Source organism: Tiliqua scincoides, chromosome 1 (assembly GCF_035046505.1).
Source record: "Tiliqua scincoides isolate rTilSci1 chromosome 1, rTilSci1.hap2, whole genome shotgun sequence".
NCBI classification, from domain to species: Eukaryota; Metazoa; Chordata; class Lepidosauria; order Squamata; family Scincidae; genus Tiliqua; species Tiliqua scincoides.
This window is the reverse complement of record NC_089821.1, coordinates 19276150-19301639: the sequence shown is the minus strand read 5'-3', so window position 1 is coordinate 19301639 and position 25490 is coordinate 19276150. Positions and strand designations below refer to the sequence as shown.

The following is a 25490-nucleotide window of genomic DNA, read 5'->3' as shown; positions in this document are numbered from 1 at the left end:
TCAAATTTTTCGCCCATTTATTTGGGTAAGACATGAATACTGGATGTGGGTTTTTTTCCTGGAGGCTTGAAAGGAATCGTCAATGCCCATGCCTCTTTCTGGGACTAAAATCCTTGTATTGTCTCAAGGGGCACTGAGGGGCTCAGAGATACATGAAGCTTCTTGGACTGCCTCAGCATACGACCTGGCCAAGTGCAATTGTATCTCATTACCTCTCTGTAAGGTACAAACCACTGAAACCAGCAAAAGATCGTGCAGTGATACAGTGCAGTCTACAGGCCTGCTCCCAGTCTGCTTAGCATCTCATTGACTTTGATGGTATTAAAAAACCAAATCATGTGCAGGATTGTAGCACTTGTGGTAGGACCCTTTTAATTAATTGATTGGTTAGTTGTTCGGTTGATTAACTTGCCAATGCTCCCATGATTTTATCTTTCCTAGATTTCCTTTACACCAGAGGCCTTCAGGCAGGAGTCTTTGTTTATTTTTCTAATTGCAAAAGACCTAGTTGTTGAGACTATTTTACTATTACTGCTATTTTTATTGGCCTTTCTACTAATAGACACAAATGGTGCTTACAGGCCTTCTGGGTACCTTTCAGCTTTAAAGATGACATTAACTTTTTATTAGAGAATGCATAGAGATCATTCCTTCTTTTGTGGCTGATATTTATCACCGGCTTCGAATAATATCACTGCTTCTCTTCGAAAAGGGAGCTAAGTGAAGCGTCATCACTGTTCATAGGAATCTAGTTCAAGGTTCAGAACTGATGGTACCAAAAAAAAATGTTTCCTATGAGATAGAATACAACAACCTAAAGTACGGATCTTATTTGTAGGATATTATTGTACAGTATATCAGTTTATCTGCAAAGCAGATTATTCAGGCAGTAGCAGAAAACTAGCTTGGGAAATTAGAGTGGTCATTATATGAATTGGATGCTAGTCAGTAGCATTCCGGGGGGGGGGAATAAAGCGCTATGTTCTTCAAGTGCCTGAAGGTGCTGGATAAAGTAGCCTTTGCCCCTCGGCTTCAGAGTCATTCACAGCTGTGAGAGCAAAGCAGAGGCATCTCCTCCAATTTGCTCTCACTGCCTGAATGGCTCTGATGGCAAGGGGAAGGGACCGCTTAACACAGTACATTCAAGTGCCTGACAAAACTAGCACTTTGCCCCCCCTCTGGGAACACCACTGAGATGTTTACTTCTGATTGTCTCATTGGAGTCAAGCCTCAAAATGTATAAACTAAGTAAAACTTTTCTTTTCTCTCACCTACAAATTGTTCAGTCAGTCTGTGTGTTTGGTCACATGTATGCAGTGGAGACAAGCAGTCACATGAGGGATTTACCTGAGATTTTGACATGGTGCTACTTTAGGTAACACCACCCTCAGTGGTAAGGCTTACGACTGTGAGATGCAAGGTCTGTCTGTGGTAGCACCTCTCCATGGGACTTTGCATAAGAGATACCTGTATGACTTGCTTATTGACCTTGCTTAGAAGGTTCAGTAATTTTGACAATTTGCTGTCTGACATTGCAGCTGTGATTTGTATTTTTCTGTTATCTGTGAAATGTATTGGTTCATTTCATTGAATGTAATTTTAACTTATTAGCAGTAGTAGATGAAGCAGGTGCCGGGGGGGGGTAGACCCTAGGTACCAGGCTGCAGTGGGGTATCAGGGGCTGGTGGCATGCACGGAGGGCAACCAAGGCAATGCACTGCCCCTCCATGGTGCTCAGTGTATTTCCAAGGTTTGTTTGTTGTGGGATGAACACAGTGCTCATTGCTGGAAGCGGCCCTCTCACCCTCCTTTGGCTCCAAACGACTCCCAAATGGAACCATTCCAGAAGCGACGACTTGCCCAGCACAGGGCAGAGGTGACATGATGACATGGGGTGGTGGTGATGTTTCTGCATCACAACTTTGCTTGGCCCTGGGAGCCAAAAGGCTCCCATATGCCACTGCTTATTAGTCCCCTTGAGAGCCTTTTTGGCTGCCTGGCTGGGTCAAAATCATAGAACGAATCAAAAATACTATAAAATAAGTCAAAGTAGTGCCTTCAACATTTTGTTTTAAGCTGCTCCATTCTACAGACAACTGCTGTATCTACAGTCTTTCTATCTATTGAACACCTTATTTCCATCACCTGAGCTGAGCTGCTACAGAGAACCTTCCCAGCCTCTTCAGATTAGAGTGGGGATGGGATGACTTCAGTTTTGCAATGTAATTTTATCAGTTTAATACGTATTTTGTGTGTGCCACCATGCAACTGGGGTGTAAACACTTGTTTACATGTATATAGAAAATAGAGCTTAGCTTGCTTATACATGTTTAGCAACATGCAAGCAGAAGTTGTCATTAGTTACAAGTGGAAAAAATACCCTCAGGGAATTGTGCACAGTCTGGAGAAGAAAGTCCATTTATGTTGTTACATGCATGTAAATTTGCCTGTTCACCACCCAAGCCTGCATAAGTAGCTCAAACACACATAATCTGTGTGGGCAGGAGGTCTGGCTCAGTTGGTAGAGCTGCCACCTTGTATGCCTGAAGATCTGAGGCTACCAGTTCAAAACAACCAAAAGTACCCGAGAACTGACGACATGCTGAGATACTAATGAGCTGACCCTCAGTGGCAGAGAGGAGTTGTTGTCAAGTGGAGCGTGGGAGGCGAAGGGCCAGAGAGAGGCCAGACCGGGAAGGAATCCAGCTGGAGTTCTATGAAAGACTAGAATTATTCAATTGTCAAAATCCCTATGGGGGTTTAGAACAGGCTGCCCATGTAAACCGCTTTGGATTAAAGTCTGAGGAGAAATCTGACGACCAAAGAAAGGCGGTATATAAATACCTGTGTAAATAATCTGTGACAGTCCCACTTAAGGGGCTATACGCTCAAAACATGCCACTGTACCCAACCTTGCAAATGATGGTGGTATCTAATTCTTTTTAGCAGCAGTGATATTTCGACAACATGAATGCTGGTGATTGGTTGCCAGGCAATGTTGCTAAGCATGAGCTTTCCATCTGCAATAGAAGAACCATTGAATGCAGCCACCCACACCATGCAGTTTGAAAGTCAGTGAGAACTGATATTATACCCCTGTATTTTCATCTTTGAGTAGCTGAGCCACCTATAACTTCAGAAAGGAGAATTTGCCCAGTCTTCACATACCTATTAATCAACTTCTCAGAAAAAGAAAAAAAAAAAGCTTCAGAGTCCTCGGTCAACATCCAAATACAGTAGAACCTCCAAAATTGACCACCTCTCTATATTTACCACCTCCTTAAGTTGACCTAATTTTCACAGTATGGGCGGACACTGCATATACACTATGGGAGGCCAACCTCTCTATATTGCCCACATCTGTAAGTTGTATCTTGACCACTTTGATCATTGCACAGAGTATTAATTTACCCTCCGTAAATTGCCCACTGAACACTAACAAGGAAGCAAGACCACAGTTAGTAACATCCAGAAATGTAAAGATGAGTACTTTGAGAGATACAGTAAGGAAAACGGAGGTCTACAGCAGAAAAGAAAGAAAACTTTGCTTGATGAAGTAAATGAAGCTACTTTATGCTGGTTCAAACAAATGAGGGCAGTGAACGCCAGAATCTCAGGGCCAATGATCCAAGAAATTGCTAAGACGTTTGCGCAGGAATTTGGGGTAGAAGATTTCCAAGCATCAAGTGGTTGGCTTGAAAAATTTAAACTGCGACACGAGATCTCCCAGAAAGTCTTGTGTGGTGAGTCAAATGAAGTTCTGGCTGAAGTTGTTGAAGAATTCATTACTAAGTTCCCGGACTTTGCAAGAGGCTTCCAAGATGATGACATTTTTAATGCTGATGAGCGTGGACTCTTTTTCAAAGCAATGCCTGATAGAAGCCTCGTCATGAAAGGTGACAAATGTAAGAGCAGAACCTGCAATGAACCTGATCCGGAAACAATATTCCAAGCAATATTGTCCGAAGTACAGACCAGCAGAGAAGTGAAGGATGCACTCGGGGAAGAAGAAAGTGAGGATGGCATGGACGCAGATTCCAAAGAAGGGGATGTTGGGCATCTGATAAAACAGTTGAAGTCATATGCCGTGAATAAATGTCCAGGCATGTTGAATGGGATAGCCAGCATTGATAGTGCATTCTCTTCTTAGCTTGAAACACACAAAAAAGAAGCAAACCAGGATTGACTCTTTTTTTAAAAAAGAATAATAATTCACATACAGTATATGTACTGTAGGTATGTAATTCTGAATGCATTTTTTTTCTATATCTTCACTGTATATATTTAGGTATGATATCTGTAATAAAGACTATAAAAATATTTTAAGTACAGTATTACATATTTTTCCATGTGTTGACCGCCTCCCTATGTTGACCAATTCCTCCAGTCCCTCGGGTGGTCAACTTAAAGAGGTTCTACTGTAGTGATTTACCAACTAATTAGAGATCAATTATATTTAGGCTTCCCAATGCTTGTGATTAGCCTGGTCTCTTTTTGTCTTGGAGTGAATCTGGGTGCATTGTGACTACTGCATTTTTAGCTGTTGGAAACCAGCGTGGTTTCTTGTGAACTTCCAGGCAGTGACTGGAGGGGACCTGATTAGCTGTCTTGTCAGATGGATGTCCATAACCATTAAATGTCATCATGACTGACAGTGCAGTCAAAAATTCTTGAGTGTGCAAAGCCCAAGCCAAACACATGAAAGAGAAATATCATTTGCAGAAAATGTACTTTCAACCTGACATCTACTGCAGGAGATCAGAGATCCCCAAAAGATCCCCTTGCCCATGAAAGGCAAGGTTTGGAGGAAATTGTAACCTATCTAGGATTGCATCTCAGCCCTGAAGGCCAAGGACACCTTAACTGGTAGCGACCTTGATAGGAACCCCAGAGCCTTTGGCACCCGAAGATCAGGCATTTTCAGAGTCAGAGCAGAAGTGATTTGGTCAGAAGCTCAGTCAAAGTTTCTCTAATTACTACATTTATTCTCAATAGCCTAGGTGAGGAAACTCCTCACCAGAGTGGGCTGGAACAAGTGCTTCTTAAGACTGCTGATAAATCCCCACATCTTGTGTCTTTAAGAGTCGTGTTATCTGCAGAAATGATCAGGGAAATCTTTTCATGGCAGGCCATAAACATCACAGATTTTTTGCTTTTAAAGGCACAAAAGCCAGGACTGGTACAACACTTGATCCTTCAGGACAGTATAAATTACCCTTAAACCTCCCTTCTAGTGTGAAAAGCTTGAGGTGCCACGAATCCCATGAACAGGGTCGCTACATATTTTTCTGGTGCTTCTCCTGGGCCTTCCCTGACAGATAGCTGTATATATCCAGTGAATCGTTTTGTAGGGAGGAACATTCCATCGTTTTAGTTTGGCATGCAGTTTGAAGTGGTACAGTCCTGACCCAAGCTGACCACTTCCTCTGTGAGAACCAGACCAATGGTGAGTATCATCCATGCAGGTTGCCACTGTATTCTGTTGCTAATCACATTTAAAGTGGCTCACTCACTGCTTGCTAGTAAATTACCAGGTCAGTCAAATAGAAGGGGGGGGAAGCACCCAGTACCAAACCTGCACAGCTCAACTCAGCCAGTGTGCTGTCATAAAATCATAAAAGCCTGTTACTTTTCCTGTGATCTATCACAAAACACCATTGGATCAGAAAGGCACAACCACTGCCACAATCCTGTTTTCTTTGCAGGCCAATTTAGAGCCCAATCCTATTCAATTTTCTAGTGCTGGTGCAACTGAGCCAGTGGGGTGTGCACTGTATCATGTGGTGGAGGGGCAGTCACTGGGGCCTTCCTAAGGTATGGGATCATGTGTTCCCTTACTACAGGGCTGCATTGTGGCTACACCAGATCTGGAAAGTTGGATAGGATTGGGCCCTGAAATGGCACATCAAATTGAAAAGACATGGTTCCCATTTTCAAAGTTCATTCAGAGATGGCAATTAGCCCATCCTGGCTGATTATGGGCCCAATCCTATCCAATTTTCCAGTGCTGGTACAGCCATGCCAGTGGGGCAGGCATGGCATCCTGTGGTGGGCAGGCATTCACAGACGCCTCCTCTTGGGTTGCATTGCAGTTGCACCGGTGCTTAAAAGTGGGATAGGATTGGGCCCTATGTCTTCCATATCACAGCACCCTGGGAAGCAAGAAAGGATGGATCAATGAGGCAAGAGGTTCTTAGCAACTGATTGGGAAGGTGGATCTGTACCACACTCGTGGCGAAAAAAAGGCAATGGTTGCCCAGTTTGACAGCATCAATGACATTCTTCTGGCAGTAATGTCATACACATAAAATGACAACCTTCAATGTTGTCCACAACTTACAGTGATGAATCAAGCCACTCAAGAAAGTGGAAGACATGACTTTCTCAAGGAGCCAAAAAAAACATGCATTGATTTTCCGAAGCAGCCCCTATTACAAGCTGTTGGCCGCCAGCCACTTGGATGACAGAAGACAACTGATTACAGGACAGCTGGAAAATGCAGAAAGCCACAGACCCCAAAGTAAACTAATTACATCCTGGCAGCCATGCTGAAGGCTGGCAGGGTAAGAAACGCAGTTCCAACAAGCTGCTTCTAAACAGTGCAGCATTTGAGCCTCCATTCACTCACCCTAGCACAACTCCTGGGATTTCAGTGGGATTGCACTGGGATAGAGCTGGCACTGCTGAGATGCAGCCATTGTGCTTATTCTACCAAGCACACAGAGTGTAGACCAAATTGGGTCTTTGATCATGGAGGCCATATGCACTATGTTTGGATAACGGGGCCCAGTTCATTAGTGTGTTGTTACTTGCACACAGTGCTGGTGTCGAGTTACTGGGGACTTTGGGGCAGAGCTGCATTGGGCCTTCGCAGTAGCTCCCACTGACACAACACTGAGGATTTTAGAATCCTCAGTCAAGTGGACCTTCTGATAGGTGTGGGTCCTTGACCAGTACCCTACTTGGCAACCTTCTTTGTTGCCAGGTACCCTAAGCCTGTTAAGTGCAAAATGCAAAAAGTGAACTGAAATAGATATACAACACTTTATATGTCCTGGCATGATAAATATAAAATAATAATAATAATAATAATAATAATAATAATAATAATAATAATAATACAGGTATTTATATACTGCCTTTCTTGGTTGTCAGATTTCTCCTCAGACTTTATTCAAGGTGGTTTACAAAGGCAGGCTGTTCCAAATCCCCGTAGGGATTTTTACAATTGAAGAAAGGTTCTATCTTTCAAGAACCACAACATTTCAGATGGATCTTTTTGATCTGGTATCACATTCTGGCCTCCAATTTCCTCCCATGCAAGCTGACAAGCAGCTCCTTCATCTCTCACATGGAGGGCAGCCAAGACGCTTCTTCGCTCACACCAAAGAGCAGGTGGAATAACTCGGCTCGTCAGCTGCTTCAAGGTCTCACCATTCACGGTGCCGGTGGCCTCGAACTGGTGACCTGTGGGTGTTATCTTCAGGCAAACGGAGGCTCTACCCTCTAGACCAGACCTCCTGCCCTCAAACAACTGCCTCAAACTGCAACTGCCTCAAAATGCAAACAACTGCCTATCCCCATATGAATGTGCTTAGTTTTTAAGATAGCTTGGAGGCCCATCCTTGGAGGTTGGGAAGGTGGCTGCTGAGGACTGGGCCTCCTGTATGGTGACCTTCTGGCTACAGAACACTCTCCTTAGTGACATTCACCTGGCACCAACTTTGACCAGCTTTAGGTGCCAGATTCAAATGATTGAACTCGTCTGTGCTTTGATCATTGATGGTTTTTACTGTTGCAATAGAATATTATTGCTCTGTGGGTTTATGATCGTCTTACTGTTCTTCTCTGCTGTGTTATTGACCTGCTCTTTTTATTGTGATATTGGAGATTATGGGATCTCCATATTGTGTGTGTGTATTCTCCATTTTTATTGTGTGTGTTTATTTTAATTGGAAGCCACCTTGGGAGTTATTTTAATAATGGAAAGGCCAGATATAAATAAAATATCAACCCTAACTGTTCTCTCCATTGGTACTACAAAAGTGCTCCATGCCATCTACTTCTTGGATCAGATGTTTTAAATAGAATATACTTTTCCAACAGCCAGTAACTCTGATCTGCAGGGGTATAACCATCCTGCATTATGATTGATAAAACTGTGCTTGTCTTAAGGGCCAACCCTGGACATTGGAGCAGTATGGCAGCATGAGCCCAATCTCTACACAGGCTGCAGTCACATAGATGTATTATGGTTGCATTATGCCAACAAGTTGCATGGCACAGACACAGATGGGAAGACACGGAGGAAAAGGAATTAGCAGGAAGGGGTACAAGCAGCCATGAAGGCTGCTGTAATCACTGGTGAACCACCAGGGGTATAGTCAAGTGGGATGGGGCGGAGTCTATATAAAAGTATATACAAAGGTCTGCATATTGGGTCATTGGGTCATATTGTTAATTATGGATGTTCTCCCCTCCACTCAGCTCACATACACACCTCTCCATTCTTCTCAAGCCCCTCCCCCCCAAAAGTTACCTCTGAGAAGGGGAAGGGCTAGCCAACAGCAGGGAGTGCTTGCTAGGGATAGGAGATACAATGCCAGCCTCTCTTTAACTGAAAATGACAGCCATGGGAACACCATTTCTTGCTAGAGATCATGGAAATTGAATTGGGGAGCAGAGGAAATAATAAACCCCATGCCCTTCAGCTGCCATTCCTCTGCCTCCCAGTTCAATTTGGATGGCTAGGAAACAAACTCCACACTCCCTGCTAGGAAATGACACTCCTGAGCATGTGGTCCGCAGCAAGCCTCTATCTGGCCCGCGACCAGCCTCTTGTCCCCTGAAAGCCTCTGGCCCACTTGACTGAACATGACAGAGCTGTGCTCTGATTGCATTTGGAGGGTGTTCTGAGGGCCGGAGAGGCTGAGTGAATGAGCCCACTCGTTCATTTATTCATTCATCTAAGTTCCATCTCTAATTTATTTATTTAAATTTTATATTTAATTTTTTTTCCGGCCCTCAGCACTGCGCCAGATATTTCATGCGGCCCTCTGGCCAAAAAGTTTGGAAACCCCTGTTCTAGAAGATAGAGATGCCATTGCAATACTGACCCCTTCAGTGTCCAGCTTCAGTTAGTCACCCAGTGGAACAACTACTCTCCCATAGATTTTTTACCTGAACAGGAAACTTCTGTTCTCCAATCCTATCTTGTGCTCATTTAAAAAAGAAGAAAGTCGTTTAAGTAGTGATGTATTTGCATTTATTGAGTCATCTGAGCCCTTGCGAGTTGGTAGTTCCTATTTCATATAGCAGGAAATACACCTTGCACATGCAGCTCTCGCGCTGGCTGTTAACATTTCTTGAATTCAAGGCACTTCTGATAGTACAGGTCCAGCAGGGCGAAGCTAAATGGCCGTAATCTTTGAATACACAAAGCTTTATGAAGCAGCGATTTCATATATGCACAGAGGCCCTTAATTGAACTTTTGTCCTCAGGCTAGCTTTCCTGTGACTAAAGTGCACTCATGTGCCACAGGAGGGTCATGTCCTTCATCAGACAAGACAGAGCTTTAAATTAATATTAATTGCCATCCCCAGATGTCAGCCTCCAGCCCAACTGCCACCATGCCATTAAACCTGCTTGTAACAATGATTTTGCAGCCACATCTCCCCTTCCCCATGAGATACAGTTATTGCAAAATTACTCAAATATGAGGAAGCTATAGTCTAAACCAGGGGTCTCCAAACCCCTGCCCGAGGGCCAGATGTGGCCTGCGGTGAGCTTCTATCCAGCCCACGGCCAGCCTCTTGTCCCCTGAAAGCCTCTAGCCCACTTGGCCAGACACGACTGGAACTATGCTCTGGTTGCGTCTGGAGGGTGTTCAGAGGCCAGAGAGGTTGAATGAATGAGCCATTCATTCATTTATTCACTCATCTAAGTTCCATCTCTAATTTAGTTAAATAAATTTTATGTTTAAATTTTTTTTTTCCAGCACTCAACACCATGCCAGATATTTGATGTGGCCCTCTGGCCAAAATGTTTGGAGACCCCTGGTCTAAACTCCAGGGAGGCATGGGCAACAGGCATGATTTGAGGTACCTATATAGCTCATGTGCACTTGTTTAAGATCCAAATATTCTCCATTTTTCTATATATGAGACTAGACTTTCAGAGAGTAAAGAAAATGACAGGTTATATGATGACAGTTTGACCCAGTGGCTCAGAAACAAAATAGGAATTTTTTTTTTAAGTACCACATTTTCATCTCTCTTTTCGAATCATTCTTATGACACCAAGAGGTTGACTGCATGAAGGCAGGAAATCAACACTTGAGCACATACTAGGAATTGTTTTGTGTTTGTTTTTGTGTTTTGTTTGTTTGCTTGCAATGAAATGCCTGGTACCCAATCTTATGGGCCTCAGTGCCAGCGGTATGCTCACACCCCCGGCACTGGGTGTTGCAGACATGCCATAAGGCATGTTCCCGGCACCCAAGGAGTAAGCAGCACTGTGGGGGAGGCCTGCGCCATTGAAGAGGCCCCAGCCACTGGCAGTGGAAAGGTGAGTACCGGGCCGGGCGGCGGCGTGGGGCAGCAACGAGGAAGGTGGGGGTGGCTTTCCTGGGTGGGAGGAAGGTGGAGTGGGACATAGGACTGGCCCAAGAGGGGGGTGAGACTGGCAGAGGCCCTTCCATCTGATCCTATCCCCTATATCGGGGTTGGAAGCACAACATAGGGCTTCTCAAGTCTGCACCAGCAATTTAGCTGGTACAGACTTGAGAAGCCCCATTGTGGAGGTTTAACTTTTTTGTATGGTTACCAATAAGTTTACAGAGATCTTATTGTAAGACTCATACTGTATTTATTGGATTGGTTGAAAGTATTATTTCTGTGTACTTATAGACAATGATGATGATGGAATGGGATCTTAGCCTAACTGATTAAAAGTCTATTCACTGCTTCATTTCTTCACACACTGCTTGGAGTTACAATCTAGCCAAAGTTAAGCATTACATGGTTCAACGGAAGAGATTTAGGACCTGATCCAACATGATGAGCACCAGGCCAGCGCTAGTGTACACTGTTGCAAATGTGCCATAAGGCACACCTGCAGCACTCTGTGCCAGTCCAACACCAGAGTTGGTCTAGCATGAGACTACGTTGAACCAGTACCGGTTGGAGGAAGGAGGACCGCCACCCGGTGCTCCGAGTGAGTGCTGAGCAGTGGAATGGTGAGTGGGGGGCGTGGGGGAAGCATTCCAGGGTGGGGGGAGGATGAGGGAAGGAGGGGGTGAGCTCTACTAGATCCATAGCCCCACGTCGGGCCTCCCAACCTGACATGGGCCTGCTTTACTCTGCACTGGCTAAATAGCCAGCACAGAGTCAAAGAGCCCATTACAGAGCTTTTTCCTTTACCCAGGGGAAGGGGTTGAGTCTCCTTCTCCCAAGGAGACATCTGGAGCCACCGCCAGCTGTCTGGCATCCACTGGATGCAGTGGCAGCCATTTCAGTGCTGCAGTAGCCCTGGGCACTGGGCAGCTCAGGATTGGGCTGCCTGGATGCCTTTAAAAGGGAATTGGACAAGTTTCTGAAGTAAAAATCCATTAGGGGGTACAAGCCATGATGTGTATGTGCAACCTCCTGATTTTAGAAATGGGCTATGTCAGAATGCCAGATGCAAGGGAGGGCACCAGGATGCAGGTCTCTTGTTATCTGGTGTGCTCCCTGGGGCATTTGGTGGGCCGCTGTGAGATACAGGAAGCTGGACTAGATGGGCCTATGGCCTGATCCAGTGGGGCTGTTCTTATGTTCTTATGTTCTTAACTCTCACACTGAAATTAGCAAGAATTCAAAGTACTTAACTTTATCTGGATTGTGTCCAAGGTATTCACAGTTTGATTTTGGTAGAAGATACAGTTGATACTTCCTGCATCACATGAAGGAATCTGGGCATTCTGTATTCAGTAGGCATTCTGAATTTGATGGACTATTGATTTGGCCAGAGCTGTGATTGTTCTCTAGTCAATGATTGTTTTAGCCTGAAGGGTAGCATTTTATACTTGACAAAAGATGTATCAAAAGAGGGAGTTTTCACAAAGGAAGAGAACTCATTGGTCACAGAAGAATGCTAATTGGACTGTATTCCACACTCTTGCTACAGCATGCTGCTTTTTCTCTTTCACCTTTCCTGAACTTGATAGACTTTGGCTGTTATAGTATTCATAGCATACCAGGCAATCATAATTCTCTTTTGGCACAGGGCCAGGATTCTTTGACAAGGCACCATACAATAAATTTTTAGGCCACTGTCTTGGCAATATGCCTCCACACATTTTAAGAATGTGTATATTAAATTTATATATAAAATTATAATTTATGATTACAGTAATATTATATTAAATTTGTATTATTATTAATTTGGGACAATTCAAGTTCCCTATTTATCACTTGCTTATCACCATCTAGAAGGACCATATACATCTGAGAATCTCCCATTCATTGTTTACATGTTTGTTTAAAGTAAAGAACATGTACTTTTACTGAGTTTGCGCTTAGTTGGTAGTGGCAGGACTTGCAATGTGAACTGCTTTTTGGCAGGAACCAGGCTGAATACCCTCGCCGCACCAGGACAGCACTGCATCCTGAGGCCTTGTGGGTACTCAAAATGGCAGCCTCCAACAGCTGACTTTCAGTTGTTGCTTCTGCTGCCACTGGTAGTAAAAACCAAGCAAATTAGGATTTTTAAAATTTGAAGCAAGTGCATGAAAATGAATGAGGCACCCAGATGAATCCATTCATACCCACCTGTTCCACATCACAGTCATTTTTGGGTGTAACACACAGAGACTCAACCAAATGGGATCAATTTGGTTCTGTTTCCATTCTTTCCAAAATGAATACACTTCCATTGTGGGTAAGGATTCCCCATCACAAAACACCAAACTATAGAGACAGAAAATCCTCCCATGTGTACTTCGGCTAACAATTGCAGAGGAAAAGTCAAGCACCAAATACACCACTAAAGAGGTTTTGCGCTCGTTTTTATAAGAAATCCTTTGAGCTTGAATTTGAGATATGGAGCTTAGGGAGAACTTTACCCTATAATTTAGGCTGTAACATTCTTGTAACAACAACAAAAAAAAATATGATGCCCATCTAACACCTTTCTGAGAAAACCAATGGATTTCTTTTCGTTTTTAATAAAGAAGAAATCATGTATAGTGTTGAAATGTATAGTAAAATCATGTATAGTATTTCAGAAACGTTGATGTTTCTTGAATTGTGCTTCTCTGCAGAAGAGAAACGTTTCTGAAAGATTCGCTTCAGAGCTGCCAATCAGGTTTTCAGTTTGGGAGTCAAAAGGTCTCAGTAGTTTTCCACTTGCAGGACGTATACAAAAGGAAGGAAATCCTCAGTTTGAGAAAGGATGTGGGAACGGATGAAATGAGGCAGAGAGATGCTGGTATGGCATGTGCCAGGTTAGTCCAGCAAAAGATACTAAGAGTCCAATCCTATGAGTGGGCTTGGGTGTGTGCTACCCAGGTAATTAACATCCTGGAAGTGCCATAAGGCACTTCACAGTGGCCCAGTGGTAGTTGCCACCAGCGCTGAGGCTGGTGTGGGCAGGCTCTGGTCTCTCATGCCAGAAGGAAACTGAGTGGCCACTGAATGGGATAAGTGCAGTGCACCATGCTGGGGAGGTGGGGAAGGGCAGAAAGGGGGCAGAGAGGGGATGTTTCAGGGAAGAGGGAGGGCAACCAAGGGGTGGTTCAGGCCAGGGAGGTGACAGCAGCAGAAGCTGCCACCACATGCTGCCGCACTTCCCACACCGGAAAACCCTACATGAGCTACGGAGTCTGCACCAGCTGTTGAGCTGGTGCAGATTCTAATAGACCCATAGGGGCTACCTGGGCCTGACATGGGGTATGGGATCTGATGTTCCCTAACCCCAAGGAGACCTCTGGCAGCCTCTCTGCCTGTGCAGGATACAATGGCAGCTGTTTTGGTGCCACTATATCATGCTGCAGGTGACCTGGACAGGATTCGGCTACCCATGAAGCCCTCAAAGAGCTTTATATTAGTGTCATGCTGAAATGTCAGTTTCACATTACAGTTCACAAAAACAACAGAGGGAAAGTGTGGGTTAGGCAGAACATGTTTTCATCAAATCTTTTAAAATGGTTGGCAACCTTCAGTCTCGAAAGACTATGGTATAAGCCTACAGCACCCAGTATTCCCAGGCGGTCTCCCATCCAAGTACTAACCAGGCCTGACCCTGCTTAGCTTCCGAGATCAGACAAGATCAGGCATGTGCAGGGTAACAGTTGCTGCTAAATCTTTTAGCTGTGTTTAGAAAAAAAAAATTTTTTAAGCACTCAGTGATTTACAGCTGGCTGACTGGGAACTTTGATGGGATTTTGCCCTTTAAAAGCCCACTCTCCTTTCCTAAATTTAAATGAATGCTTCAGCCATTGAGCAACTTCACATAAACTGAGCCTTCAAGTGTCTGCAAAGTTTTGTGTTAAAACAACAACAGCAAACTATATTACTGATGGCATTGGAAGAGTGGCTTAATCAACAGAGTTATGAAAAGTTTGAAAGTGCAGTTTGTTTAACTTCTCAAAACATGGAAATGGCAGCAATCCAATTGATTGAGAGCAATCCAAGGAGTACAAATGGTTTCATTATAGCCCTGCTCCCCATTTGGACTGTTGTTACATCTTTACTTTAAGCGATTCCCAACAGAAAACAAGTAATTTAACTTTCAGATATTAGCTAGTTCTTCCATTAACATAGTCAACGTCACTATCCCTTAAGGCTACAACCCTATATAGGCTTACCTGCGAATAAGTCCCACTGAATTCAATGGGACCTGCTTCTGAGTAGATGTTCCTAGGAGCATTTTGTAGGTTGCCTACAACTTACAATTCCTTGGCAGATGCTCCACGTGATAGCTTTTCTCATACAAGAAGTTTCCTTCTCTATATGAGAATCCTTGGATGTTTGACATAGGTGGAATTGGGCATTTATGGAAAAAGTCAGCTGCTGGATCTAATTTGGCAACAAAGTTGGTTAAAACTGTGTGATCTGCTAAACATTTTGATTCTTGGATTGTGAAACACAGTGTCAATGAAGATGCAACCGTACTATATCCAAGCCAATACTTATACTGTGCAACCGTCTTCAAAAAATTCTCAGTAGTCTGCAGGGAACTATGAATGAAATGTAACATTATCCTTGGAGCCTTCCTGTGCCTTGATCAGTGTCAGAGCTTGCTTTTGTTATTGGCCGTCATAGAAATTATCTCTCCCACACACTCAAGAGGCTGGTACAGAAAACTACTACAAATTAATGTAAGGAAGTGCTTCCCATGCATCTCACTTATATGGCACTGAGGTAGAGGTTCCACTACTTAGGCTGCAATCCCATGCCCACTTGCCCCATCAATCACAGCAGAACTTATTTCTGAGTAAACATACACAGGATTGCATTGTCAAAACACTTTGCTTCTCCAGTGACAATATTCCTCATGAAATACTCCTAACTACCATTGAATCAAGGGCTTTCCCCTTACTTTACCCAATGTGGAATATTTCCCTATGAGCACTTACTTGGGAGTACAGTAAACCCTGCTGAACTTTGTTTGGCTTTACTTCTGTGTCAATGTACATATAATTATATTCCATAAGGAATCAGATTTCCATTGTATACTAAAGTGTGCTCTCTCTCTCTCTCTCTCTCTCTCTCTCTCCAGACGTCCCTGGTCTAGGACATTTTAATCTACTAGAAAGTCAAGGGCATCCAGCTCTAAGCTATACTATCACATCTCTCACTGCCTTTCCCCATCCCATCCCTAGTTGGGCTTTTGTAAATTTTTTAAAAAATCTTTTCACATGTGATTTCTCTAAAATCCTGTCCTAATTTACCTTTAGCCTACTCTTAAGGTTGGTGGGGGTGGCGGGTGGGAAGCAGCGGTAGCCAGCATAGTTCAGCCTCAGGAACTGCTATGGAAATTCAGCCAGACCAGTTCTGTTTTGCTCATCCAAATAGACTCTCTTGTCCAATCACATCCTGGAATCGTCTCCCTCGCCTCCCGCCCTGAACAGAAGCATCTGATTGTTTCTTACTCACCATGTCATAAACATTCAGAATCACCGGTTCATTTGCCATTGTGGATTGCAGAGGGGGCTTGATTTAAGCCCTTAAATCCCTGCCAGATGTATCAAGCCCAAGATAATGCTTGCTTGCTTGCTTGCTTGCTTGCTTTCTTGCTTTCTTGCTTTCTTTCTTTCTTTCTTTCTTTCTTTCAAAATAACCTTAGGTGCTGGGGGGAAAACTCCCACACTACACGAAGAGTCAAATGCAGGAGGAATGTCAGGTTCAGTGTTGCAGCCAAAGTTTCTGGGTCTATGCTCCTTTTTTTCCCAGCAGGACAATCAGTCTTTTACAGATTGCAGCTCACTGATTTGTGGCAGCATTTGTACAGCATGTTCAAACCAGTCCCCTTATACTAACTGCAAATCCCAGCCACCTCCAAATGCAAGCTTGTTCACCTAGAGATCAGACTTTCTTCTAAATCTCCCAGAATTGGGGGGGGGGGTGGAGAAGAGGAGGGAGAAGAAAGGATTAACTTGGGTGGGAGGGTATTGGAATCCAGAGTAGCCTTTCAACCAAAGTATATGTATTTAAACGGAGCTTCAAAAGATGAAATGACATGGGGCTGACGTGCTTTGAAGAACTGGCCTGAAGCAGAGATCAGCACCATATCACTAGGCTAGAAGATCACCCAGATGCACAAGCTACCCACGCCAATCGCTGTTACACAGATACAAAACCTCTTAGCTCAAATCAAAGCATGACTCTACGGTCCTAGCTTCTTTGGTTCTCTGGTCTTGCCTTGCCTTGGGAAGGAGTTAATCTGGGTCCAGAAGTTTGCCTCTCCAAGCCTTGACTCCACAGCCGTTCTGTGGCAAGTAAACTCACTCTTAGGGTCATGTGGGGAAAAAAAAGCAGGGGAAAAGCTGAGGTGCTGTAGTCGTTTCAGCCTCCAGAACAAGTCCCCTGTAAGGCAGTGAGTTGAACGGAATGTGTCCCAAACCATTAGTTCAACCGCTGTGGGTCAATGGGAAGAGGAAGGGGAGCTGTCCAGGGCGCTGAAGCCACTCGCGCGTCCATCCCCAAGAACGATGCTCTGGGTACCAGTCCGGCAGAATTGCGTGGCAGGAGCTGTCCAGGTGCTGAAGCCAGGACGGCTGCGACCCTGAAGAATCGGAGCGCCCAGCCTGGGCTCTTCTCAGCGCTTTGCACCGGAGCCTTAAAGAGCCCCTCCGTTCTGAATCAGGGCGTCCTGACAGCAGCATCCCCCCATGGCTGGACACAGCGGGAGGGTACCACTCCATCTTTGCCTGAGATGATCCATCTCCGGAGGGAGACGTGGAAGCAGCAGTATGAGGGCAGTGATTACTTCTTGCATCAATAGGTGGGGAGGGGGTGCTGATGTGCTGGACTTTCTCCTGTCCCGCTGCTAGTTAGAGCTGTGGCTTCAGGCAGCCCGACCAATTCTTGCTGGAGACTCGCCAATCTCATTCAGCTGGGACCTGGAGGCCAGGGGAAATGGTGAGACCCATTGCGGTAGATGCCTTCCTGGGTTTCCTTCTCGCTCTCCCTCCCCCCAAAACATCATGGGATGTACAGCCAGGGGAGAGGAAGAGGGAATCCAGGAGGGGAAGGAGGAGGGGTTGTGGCCAGTGAATTTCAGGGAGGGGAGGAAGCTGACCTTATCGCTGGGAAAGTGCAGATCCTGCTGGAGTAGCCAAAAAAGGGAGCTGGGATTACCTCATCGGGTTTGGAGGCGTAGCTGAGGCTCTCTGCCAGCTTGCAGCCAACCACATCTGAATGAGAATTGCAGAGAGCCTGTTACATCAGCATAGCCCAGCATTCCCCGGTCTCTCTCTCAGGCAACAGCTGAATGCTTTCCCCAGCTGCATGCAAATCATGAGAGAGAGAGAGAGAGAGAGCTACTTCCAGTGGTGGACTGACAAGATCCAGCAAGCATACATACTGAATTTGGAGACATAAAAGCTCTATGAAAACGGCCATTCTTGCCATTGCTGAGAAAGAGAGGGGCTATTTTATTAGTGGGCTTTTCTACAGGAAGCACATTTCCCTGAATCTATGTGGATTTTAGTTGATGAAGGTAATTTTACATCCCACCACTTTAAAAATTGAAAGTATGAGGGTATTTTGTTCTAAGGGTCTGAGTAGTTTGAAATGTTTGCCTACAGGCCACCAGAACATGTTTTGAGGGATGTCAGATGGTGTGGGGGTGGGGGCACATGCATATTTGTGCATGAGAGTGTGTGAAATGCATTTGTGTACATCATCCATTCAGTCTGTTCAGCTGTTCTTGGAAACCAAGGCTGCAACGCACCTCCTGCTGAGCTCAATGGCAGAACTCCCACAGACTGTAATAGAGGTAGATTCAATCCCAAATTGCTACCATTTTGACTGATAGTGGCAACATCCCATTGCTTCCTTCTGGACAGAATCATTTCCTTGCAGGTAATAATTTGGTTTCTGCTCCCTGCTCTTTTTACAACTGCTGGAAGGGTTGTTTTCTTCAAGATCATCTTCATGGTGGCACAGGTGCTCAAAATGCATCCTAAGAGTGAAATATTACTGGTAGCCTGAGAAAATGTTACTCCTGCAGCTAGCCATCCCCCTGAGATGGCAGAGGAAGGGCTCAGCCAACCCCCTACAAGTCACTTAATACACATGGACTTTCTTTGGAGCTTTCTAGGGAGCATGAAGGCAGCAATAGACCACACTTGGTACAATTTATTGCAATGTTAAGTGTTGTTGGCATAGTTTCTGTGCATCCAAACTCCCTTAAAACAGACTTTCTGCTGAGAGAAAAGTCTAGTTTTGCCTGGGGGAGAAACTAAACAGGATCACAACAAATATTCTACTCTTCAGACCTAATGCCTGGACTTCCATGGGGGCTAGAACAAATTGAGTATGCTTGATTTTTAAGAAGAAAATATTTTCAATCGCAGAGCATTCTGGGGAGATGCTGGGAGTAGCTAGGAACCTCTGCATGACCTGGAAGTGAGTCATTAGTGCTATTTTTAGCCTTAGAGGCTTGAAAACAGCACCGTTTCACCATGTGAAGGTACAAAATGCAATTTTTGCACCTTTTTTTCTTTTTTGAAGGCATTTTAATGGCAACCCCGGTATCTGCTGGCATTCAGCTAAATCTGAGGATACCAGATCCATGGATACTGAGGTCACACCTGTATTCTTAGGAGCACCATTTGGAACTCAAGGATGGGACATGTATTAAGACTAGAAAGGGCAAGGCCTATAAAATCTAATCCACCTGACATTCAATTAAAACAACTAACATTTTAAAAAAACCATGAACTCAGAAGGCTATGTTTTAGGCCCAGGTTCTCCATGGCTTTGTCTATTCCCCTTTTAAAGCCACCCAAACTAGTCACCATCACCATATGTTTTGGCAGTGAATTCCACAGGGTAAAGATGCTCACTGTGAAGTACTGCTTCCTTGTGTCTGTTCTAAATCTCCTGCAGGAAAAGAATTCCTCGCAATGGGAAAAATAGTGATAGCGTTAAGTCCACCCAAGAGAGTTTTTCCTCAAGCCCAGTTCACAAAACCATTCTTATCACATGATAGCAGCAACCATCATGTATCAGTTTGGCAGCATGAAACAGGTGCAACATCTTGAAGAAAACTGGCTTATTATGCAAATGCACACATTGCCAACTGAAGCTAGTTTATCTAGGGATTGAAAAGGGAATAGAATATCTACCATGGCTGGCTACTGCAGTTGATCATTTGAGCTCTAGATAGTTGTTGTGTTAGTGCAACTATAAAGTGTAGTTATTCTGGATGATAGTGTAGCATGGAAAACTTAAAGGGTTTCAGAACCAGGTTATAATACAGTGTAACCTTTTGATACAGCAGACAAGGAATACTGAGCATAGCTAGAGAAGGTGCAAAGCACTAAGTTTTGCAGGGAGCCTCACTGCAGCATACACCTCAGGTTTTGCTCCCCTTCCCTGCCTGGAATGGCTCTGAAGGGAAGGGGAAGGGGAAGGGGCTGCTTATACACTGCAGGGAGGCTCCATGCAAAACTTAGTGCCTGGGAACTGATACTGAGTTGGTTGACTTGGTTGAGAGCAGAGTTATAGTCAGGAAACCAGGCCAGTGATTGAGGGGGGAAATGCCAAGGGAGGGAGAGGGGTGACTGCCTTAAAATATTTCCAACCAAACTCTACTTCCTTTACTTTGAACATTGAGTCCAATATCATGAACAGCTTTTGAAGTCTGCAGCAATTTCAAAGTTAAAGCATTGACTATGCAGAATGGTGAATCTAATATCTGAAAAAGCCTAAGCCGCATTTAGCTCATGGAATTGGCTTAAAGGTTTTTTGTATCTTGGCCATTATTATTTTCATCCATCCTTAGAAAGTATAACAAAATCCTTGGATTCCCGAGTAATGGTTTTTGCAGTCACCAGGCAGTCCAGTCCTAACCTGCCCTGGAGCAGGCAGGCCAGCAGGCTTGCCTCTCCTCCAGAGCAGGGTTTGGGCCAAAAGTGGCTCAGTCCAGAGCAAAGAGAATCGCTTCCACTGACCCTGGATAATGCTGCAGCAGCCCCAGTGGGGCTTCTCGGATCTGTGCCACCTCAAGGTGGCGCAGATTCGAGTAGCCCAGAGCTGCCCGAGGCTGCCTGGAAACAGGCACAGGATGCAACTTAAGTGCCAGATCCTGCCTCCACCCCCACTCAATCCCCACCCACCCATGGGCCTGTCCATCACCTGCCCTTCCCCCACCCCAAAACACCTCCTCCCTGCCCGCCCCACACATCCCCAGACCCCCGCGCCAGCCTCACTTCTCCAGCACGAACTTACCCTTTCTCGTCGGTTCAGAGGCTGGATTGGGCCTCCTTGGGCATATGCACTGGCCAGGCTGATTCTGGAGGAGGTGCAAACATGCTTTATGGCACATTTCTGACACCCCTAGGCCGGCATAATGGTCTTACACCAGTCCAACACAATCTTAGGATTGCACTCTTATTCTCCTAACATGAAGGATCTGTTCCCTTTCCCATTTTTCATGCTCCAATATGAACCACTCCCCCCTCCCTCCTCTCCAGAGTTATATGCTTGAAACTTCTCAAATAGACATTGTCATTCTGAATCCTGCAGGCTTCTCTGACTTTCAAAATGACAATGTTGCCGTATGTCAAAATGAATCTTCATAGATTTCTTTTCTTTCCTGGGACAGTTTTGAACTTTCTCTTCTCGGGTTAGTCCACACTTTCTTGCTCTGAGGCTTTTGCTGGGAACATTTTTCATTCCAGAGAGGGAGAATTATTTAGGAATCAAATTATGCGCACTCAAGCCTGCATATTAACCTGTGAGAATTGGGAAGAGCATCTGGTCATTGCATTCAGAGCAGATTACCATTCTGATAGGATGACTTTATTCATAACTGCAGCTGCCTTGGTGCTGCTTTTTGACTCTATGTAGAATCACAATGCCTTTTTTCTGCATAATATAGTTTCAGCAGTCTGCCTTCATCTACCAAGGAAGGCAGTGAAGACTTGTCCACACATGGCTCAAATTTAGGCAATCAGTAGCAGTATTAAGTGCATCCAGTCCTGTAGCCTCAACGTCACAAAACTTGCTCTGGTCCTAGCATCTCTGAGCATAAGCAAAGTTCCAGCATGTTTCAAGCCAAAAAGATGGATCCAGTGGCATAGCTAGAGCGGATGCATAGCATTAAGTTTTGCAGGGAACTTCACCTTGGCATGTAAGGGGCCCCTCTCCTCCCCTTCTAAGTCCACAAGGCGCTGGGAGCAAAATAGAGGCAGTTGCTCCCACCACCTGGAATGCTTCCAAAGGGGAGGGGCCCCTTGCATGCTACGGTGAGGGTCCCTGCAAAACTTAGTGCTTTGTACCCCTTCTAGCTATGCCACTAGATGGATCAAAGGACCCATGTCTACAGTCTGTTTTTGCTGGCCAGCAGCCTGCATTCCGGTTCCCACCATTCCTGCCAAGTAGACTGTGTCTTATCAGTAGAGTAGCCTAGCCACGCTTGAGAGTTCGGTGTCTCCTTTGTTTCCAGCTATCTCTGTTTACTGGCTGACCAAGCTACTAAGACTCCTATCGCTACATTTTCGTGTAGCCAGCTGTAGCTCCAAGCAGTAGATAACTCAAGTGTATATATGCCATGCTGCTTCGTTTTGCCCTTTGAACTGGGCTCTGCGTCAAGTGTGCCTGTGACTTGCCCCTGCCCGTTTCCAGTGCTTGTAGCACATAAAATAAATAACTCCTTATTAAGCCATTTCTGCCCCAACATTGCATATACCTACACAGCAGGGATCAAATCAAACCTGGTTCTGCCTTAGCCTCACATCCCCTGAGCCAGTTCAGTAGAGCAGCATCCCAGAAAGTAAGTCATTGTATAAATCTGCTCTTCATCTCCACCTGCTGGTAAACTGAAGTAAATCCAATGGCCCTTTGCTTCTCCGTTAGGCAGGAGTTGGTCAACACAAAAAACAAAACTGTGTAACATACACGAAGCATTTATAACATACACCAGCCTCTGTTTGCCAATGCATTAAATATAATTGCAACGACAGTGATATCTTGCAATGGCAAACACTTCTCTCCACTTCGATGCCACATTGATGAGACATACTCCTGGCTAAATGAGACTAGGATTGCAGCTGTATTAAGAGAGCAATTTGGGTCAACAAGGTGTCTTAGAAGAACCATGGAGCATGGAAAGTTTAGCATCCCATGAAAGGCTTTTCCCTCTTGAAAATATGATCGTGGGTGGGGAATGCCTAGGAGTTGTTGACATGCTGGTGGTTCGTGAACAACAGAGCATGTGAATGTGAACCACGGCCACTACTTCCCAAAAGCCATTTGGCAAGTTGGGGGAACCATGAAGAAGCAAACAGCAGTCAGCAGCAATATGACAGGGCATTGAATTGAATCAAGTGCCGGAGTATGTCCTCTAATACTAGGGGCTGATCATTTTCAGTTTTTGAAACCCAAGAGACAGCGGTATAGCACTCTTAAATGGAACAAAGATTATTTGCTTACTTTGAATAAATTCAGATTTTAATGTGATACGCAAGAGTAAATATATGATCAAACAAAGGGTTGCAGTGTTTCTATCCAAAGGGTGGATCTAGCCATATACACAAATTCAATCTCATCAGTTGCATTTAATGTTAAATTCAGGGACGTGCAGAGCGGGAGCGGCAAGTAAGGCAGAATCACCCCATTGTTGTCTGTGGAAAAAGCACTGCAGCTGCCCCACCTGCTTACTCCTGAGGAGGCCCTCCTTATTCCAACTTTCTTGGGTGTAAGGAGAACCTCGTCGGGTATAAGCAGGTGGGGCAGTTGCGGTGCTTTTCCATGGACTATGATGGGGTGGTTCTGATATAAAACTAGTCATTGAAGCAATAATTTACACATCCAACAGCCCCAGATTCATTCAGATGCAGTCCCCTAAAATCTGCCAGACATATTTCCATTTCTGTCTTCATCAATGGCTATTGTATATAGGATATCGGTCTTCCATTCATCATCACTGATGTCTATTCATGAAGAATCATGCCTCTCTTGTTCACCTGTGGAAGAACTGTTGCTTCTCAAAAGTGCTGTAAAATGCTGGCATCTCCAGGCTACGGAACAAAATGGGACTCTAGCCCAACCCTTCAATGTTAGGAGAACTTGTTATCAGTGGATGCATATCATATTACTGACTACACTAGAACAAAACTCTTCTTGTTCACAGTGTATTTATCAGCAATTAGGTACACACTTTTCTTTGTCCGCACTCAGTTGTCCGCACTTTGTCCGCACTCAGCTTTGCCTAAGCAACCAAATACATTCTTTGGTGGTTGTTGGCCACACAAGCTGTCCTTCCTTATTCACCCATTTTTTTGCCCTAATGGCATTTCTGATGCCTAAATACTTCTTTTCATTTCTTTTGCCTTCTTTGAGCTTGTGCCTGAGTAACCGACAGCCCAATCCTAACCAGCTTTCCAGCGTCGATGCAGTCACAATATAAGGGAACAAATGCTCCTTTGAGGAGGTCTCCATGACTGTCCTCCCCACTGCATGATGCAGCACATGTCTCCTTAGCATGGCTGCATTAGCACTGGAAAGTTATACAATACAACACAATACAATAATACCTTTATTGGCATATAAGCATAAAAATTACAACAGTCACTAAATAATAATCGACCACTGAAAAAATATACATGATGGAGATGGGAAATAAAAATTGATTTAGGAAATGGAAGATATTTTAATAATTAGGGATAAAAACCTGGCAACTGCTAAGGTAATATCTGCCTGATTATCACTTAGCAAAGCGAAACAGGGATTGATAAATGGAACAGTAGGATGATGTAAAAAGGGATCCAGAAACAACTTACGAAGTGGACAATGCACTGGACAGTAAATCAGGATGTGCTCCAATGTGACAAAACACTGGAAAGTTAGATAGGGGTGTGATCCTGCCAAGATTGAGCCCTTCCTTATTGGCTCCGTGTTGCACAGACTTATGGTCCAAACCTAAACCCAGCATTTGTTCAGGATGTGCACATTCACAGAGCTTCAGCTCAGGGCAATTCTGTTCATTCCCACTACCAGCACTCTGTGGTACTCTGTAGATTCACTGAGAAGCAGCTTATCAAGTTCATGAGAGTTGCCTTCTAACCACAGAGGAAATGTGAAACACACCTCCAAAATTTGGCTATTCCCACAGCACTAGATGCAATTTCAGAAAATGAACATGCTTGTTCTTTTGTGACCTCAGCAAACGTCTCTGGGTGCTTATATTAAGCAGGGGGGTTGACTAGATGTCCTCCCAGGTCACTTCCAATTCCATTCCATTTAGTTCAAAGAACCGAAAGAGTATTTTACAGTACTACTAAATTTGATTATGTTCCCCTTTATGGAGGAGGTGAATTAAAAATCCAGATCAGATTGTTTTTTAATTTGTAATGGATTTCGGACCACCCAAATTCTTGGGAACTGGGGCAGGTGGCCATATGTTAATTGTTCTACTCTATACCCAGCTGCCAAAATGCCTGACATTGCTTTTAGAAGATGTCCAGGCTTGGGCTTTGGGAAAAAAGAGGGGGCAAAATTCCAAAGCACCATTCTGCACACCCTTGCAGTCCTAGTACATCACTAGTGTGCTTAATGATACGATCCTATTGTCTTCTTGTGCCAGTGCAGTACGCACTGTGGTGTGCTGGCACATATGTGCCATAAAGCATGTTGCAACAGCACAGAAAGTAGGGATGCCGGTTGGGAGGCCTGCGCCATCTCACCTGTACCAGTGGATGAAGGAATGTGTGCTGGAGCTGGTAAGAGTTGCTCTGAGAAGAGCAGGGGCTGGGGAAAGACAGGAGGGTATGCATAAA

General features: G+C 44.6%; 1 protein-coding gene and 1 pseudogene across 1 annotated transcript in view; both read right to left on the bottom strand.

Moving 5' to 3' along the window:
• The window catches only part of LOC136648704 (deubiquitinase DESI2-like), a 53746-nt gene extending 37570 nt beyond the window's left edge, over positions 1-16176 (bottom strand). Inside the window, exon 1 of the mRNA XM_066624945.1 lies at positions 16138-16176. Coding sequence (XP_066481042.1) covers positions 16138-16176 — 39 coding nt within the window. The remainder of the gene's footprint in view (positions 1-16137) is intronic.
• On the bottom strand, positions 14222-14341 carry LOC136637597 (5S ribosomal RNA; annotated as a pseudogene).
• Positions 16177-25490: the final 9314 nt, after the last annotated feature.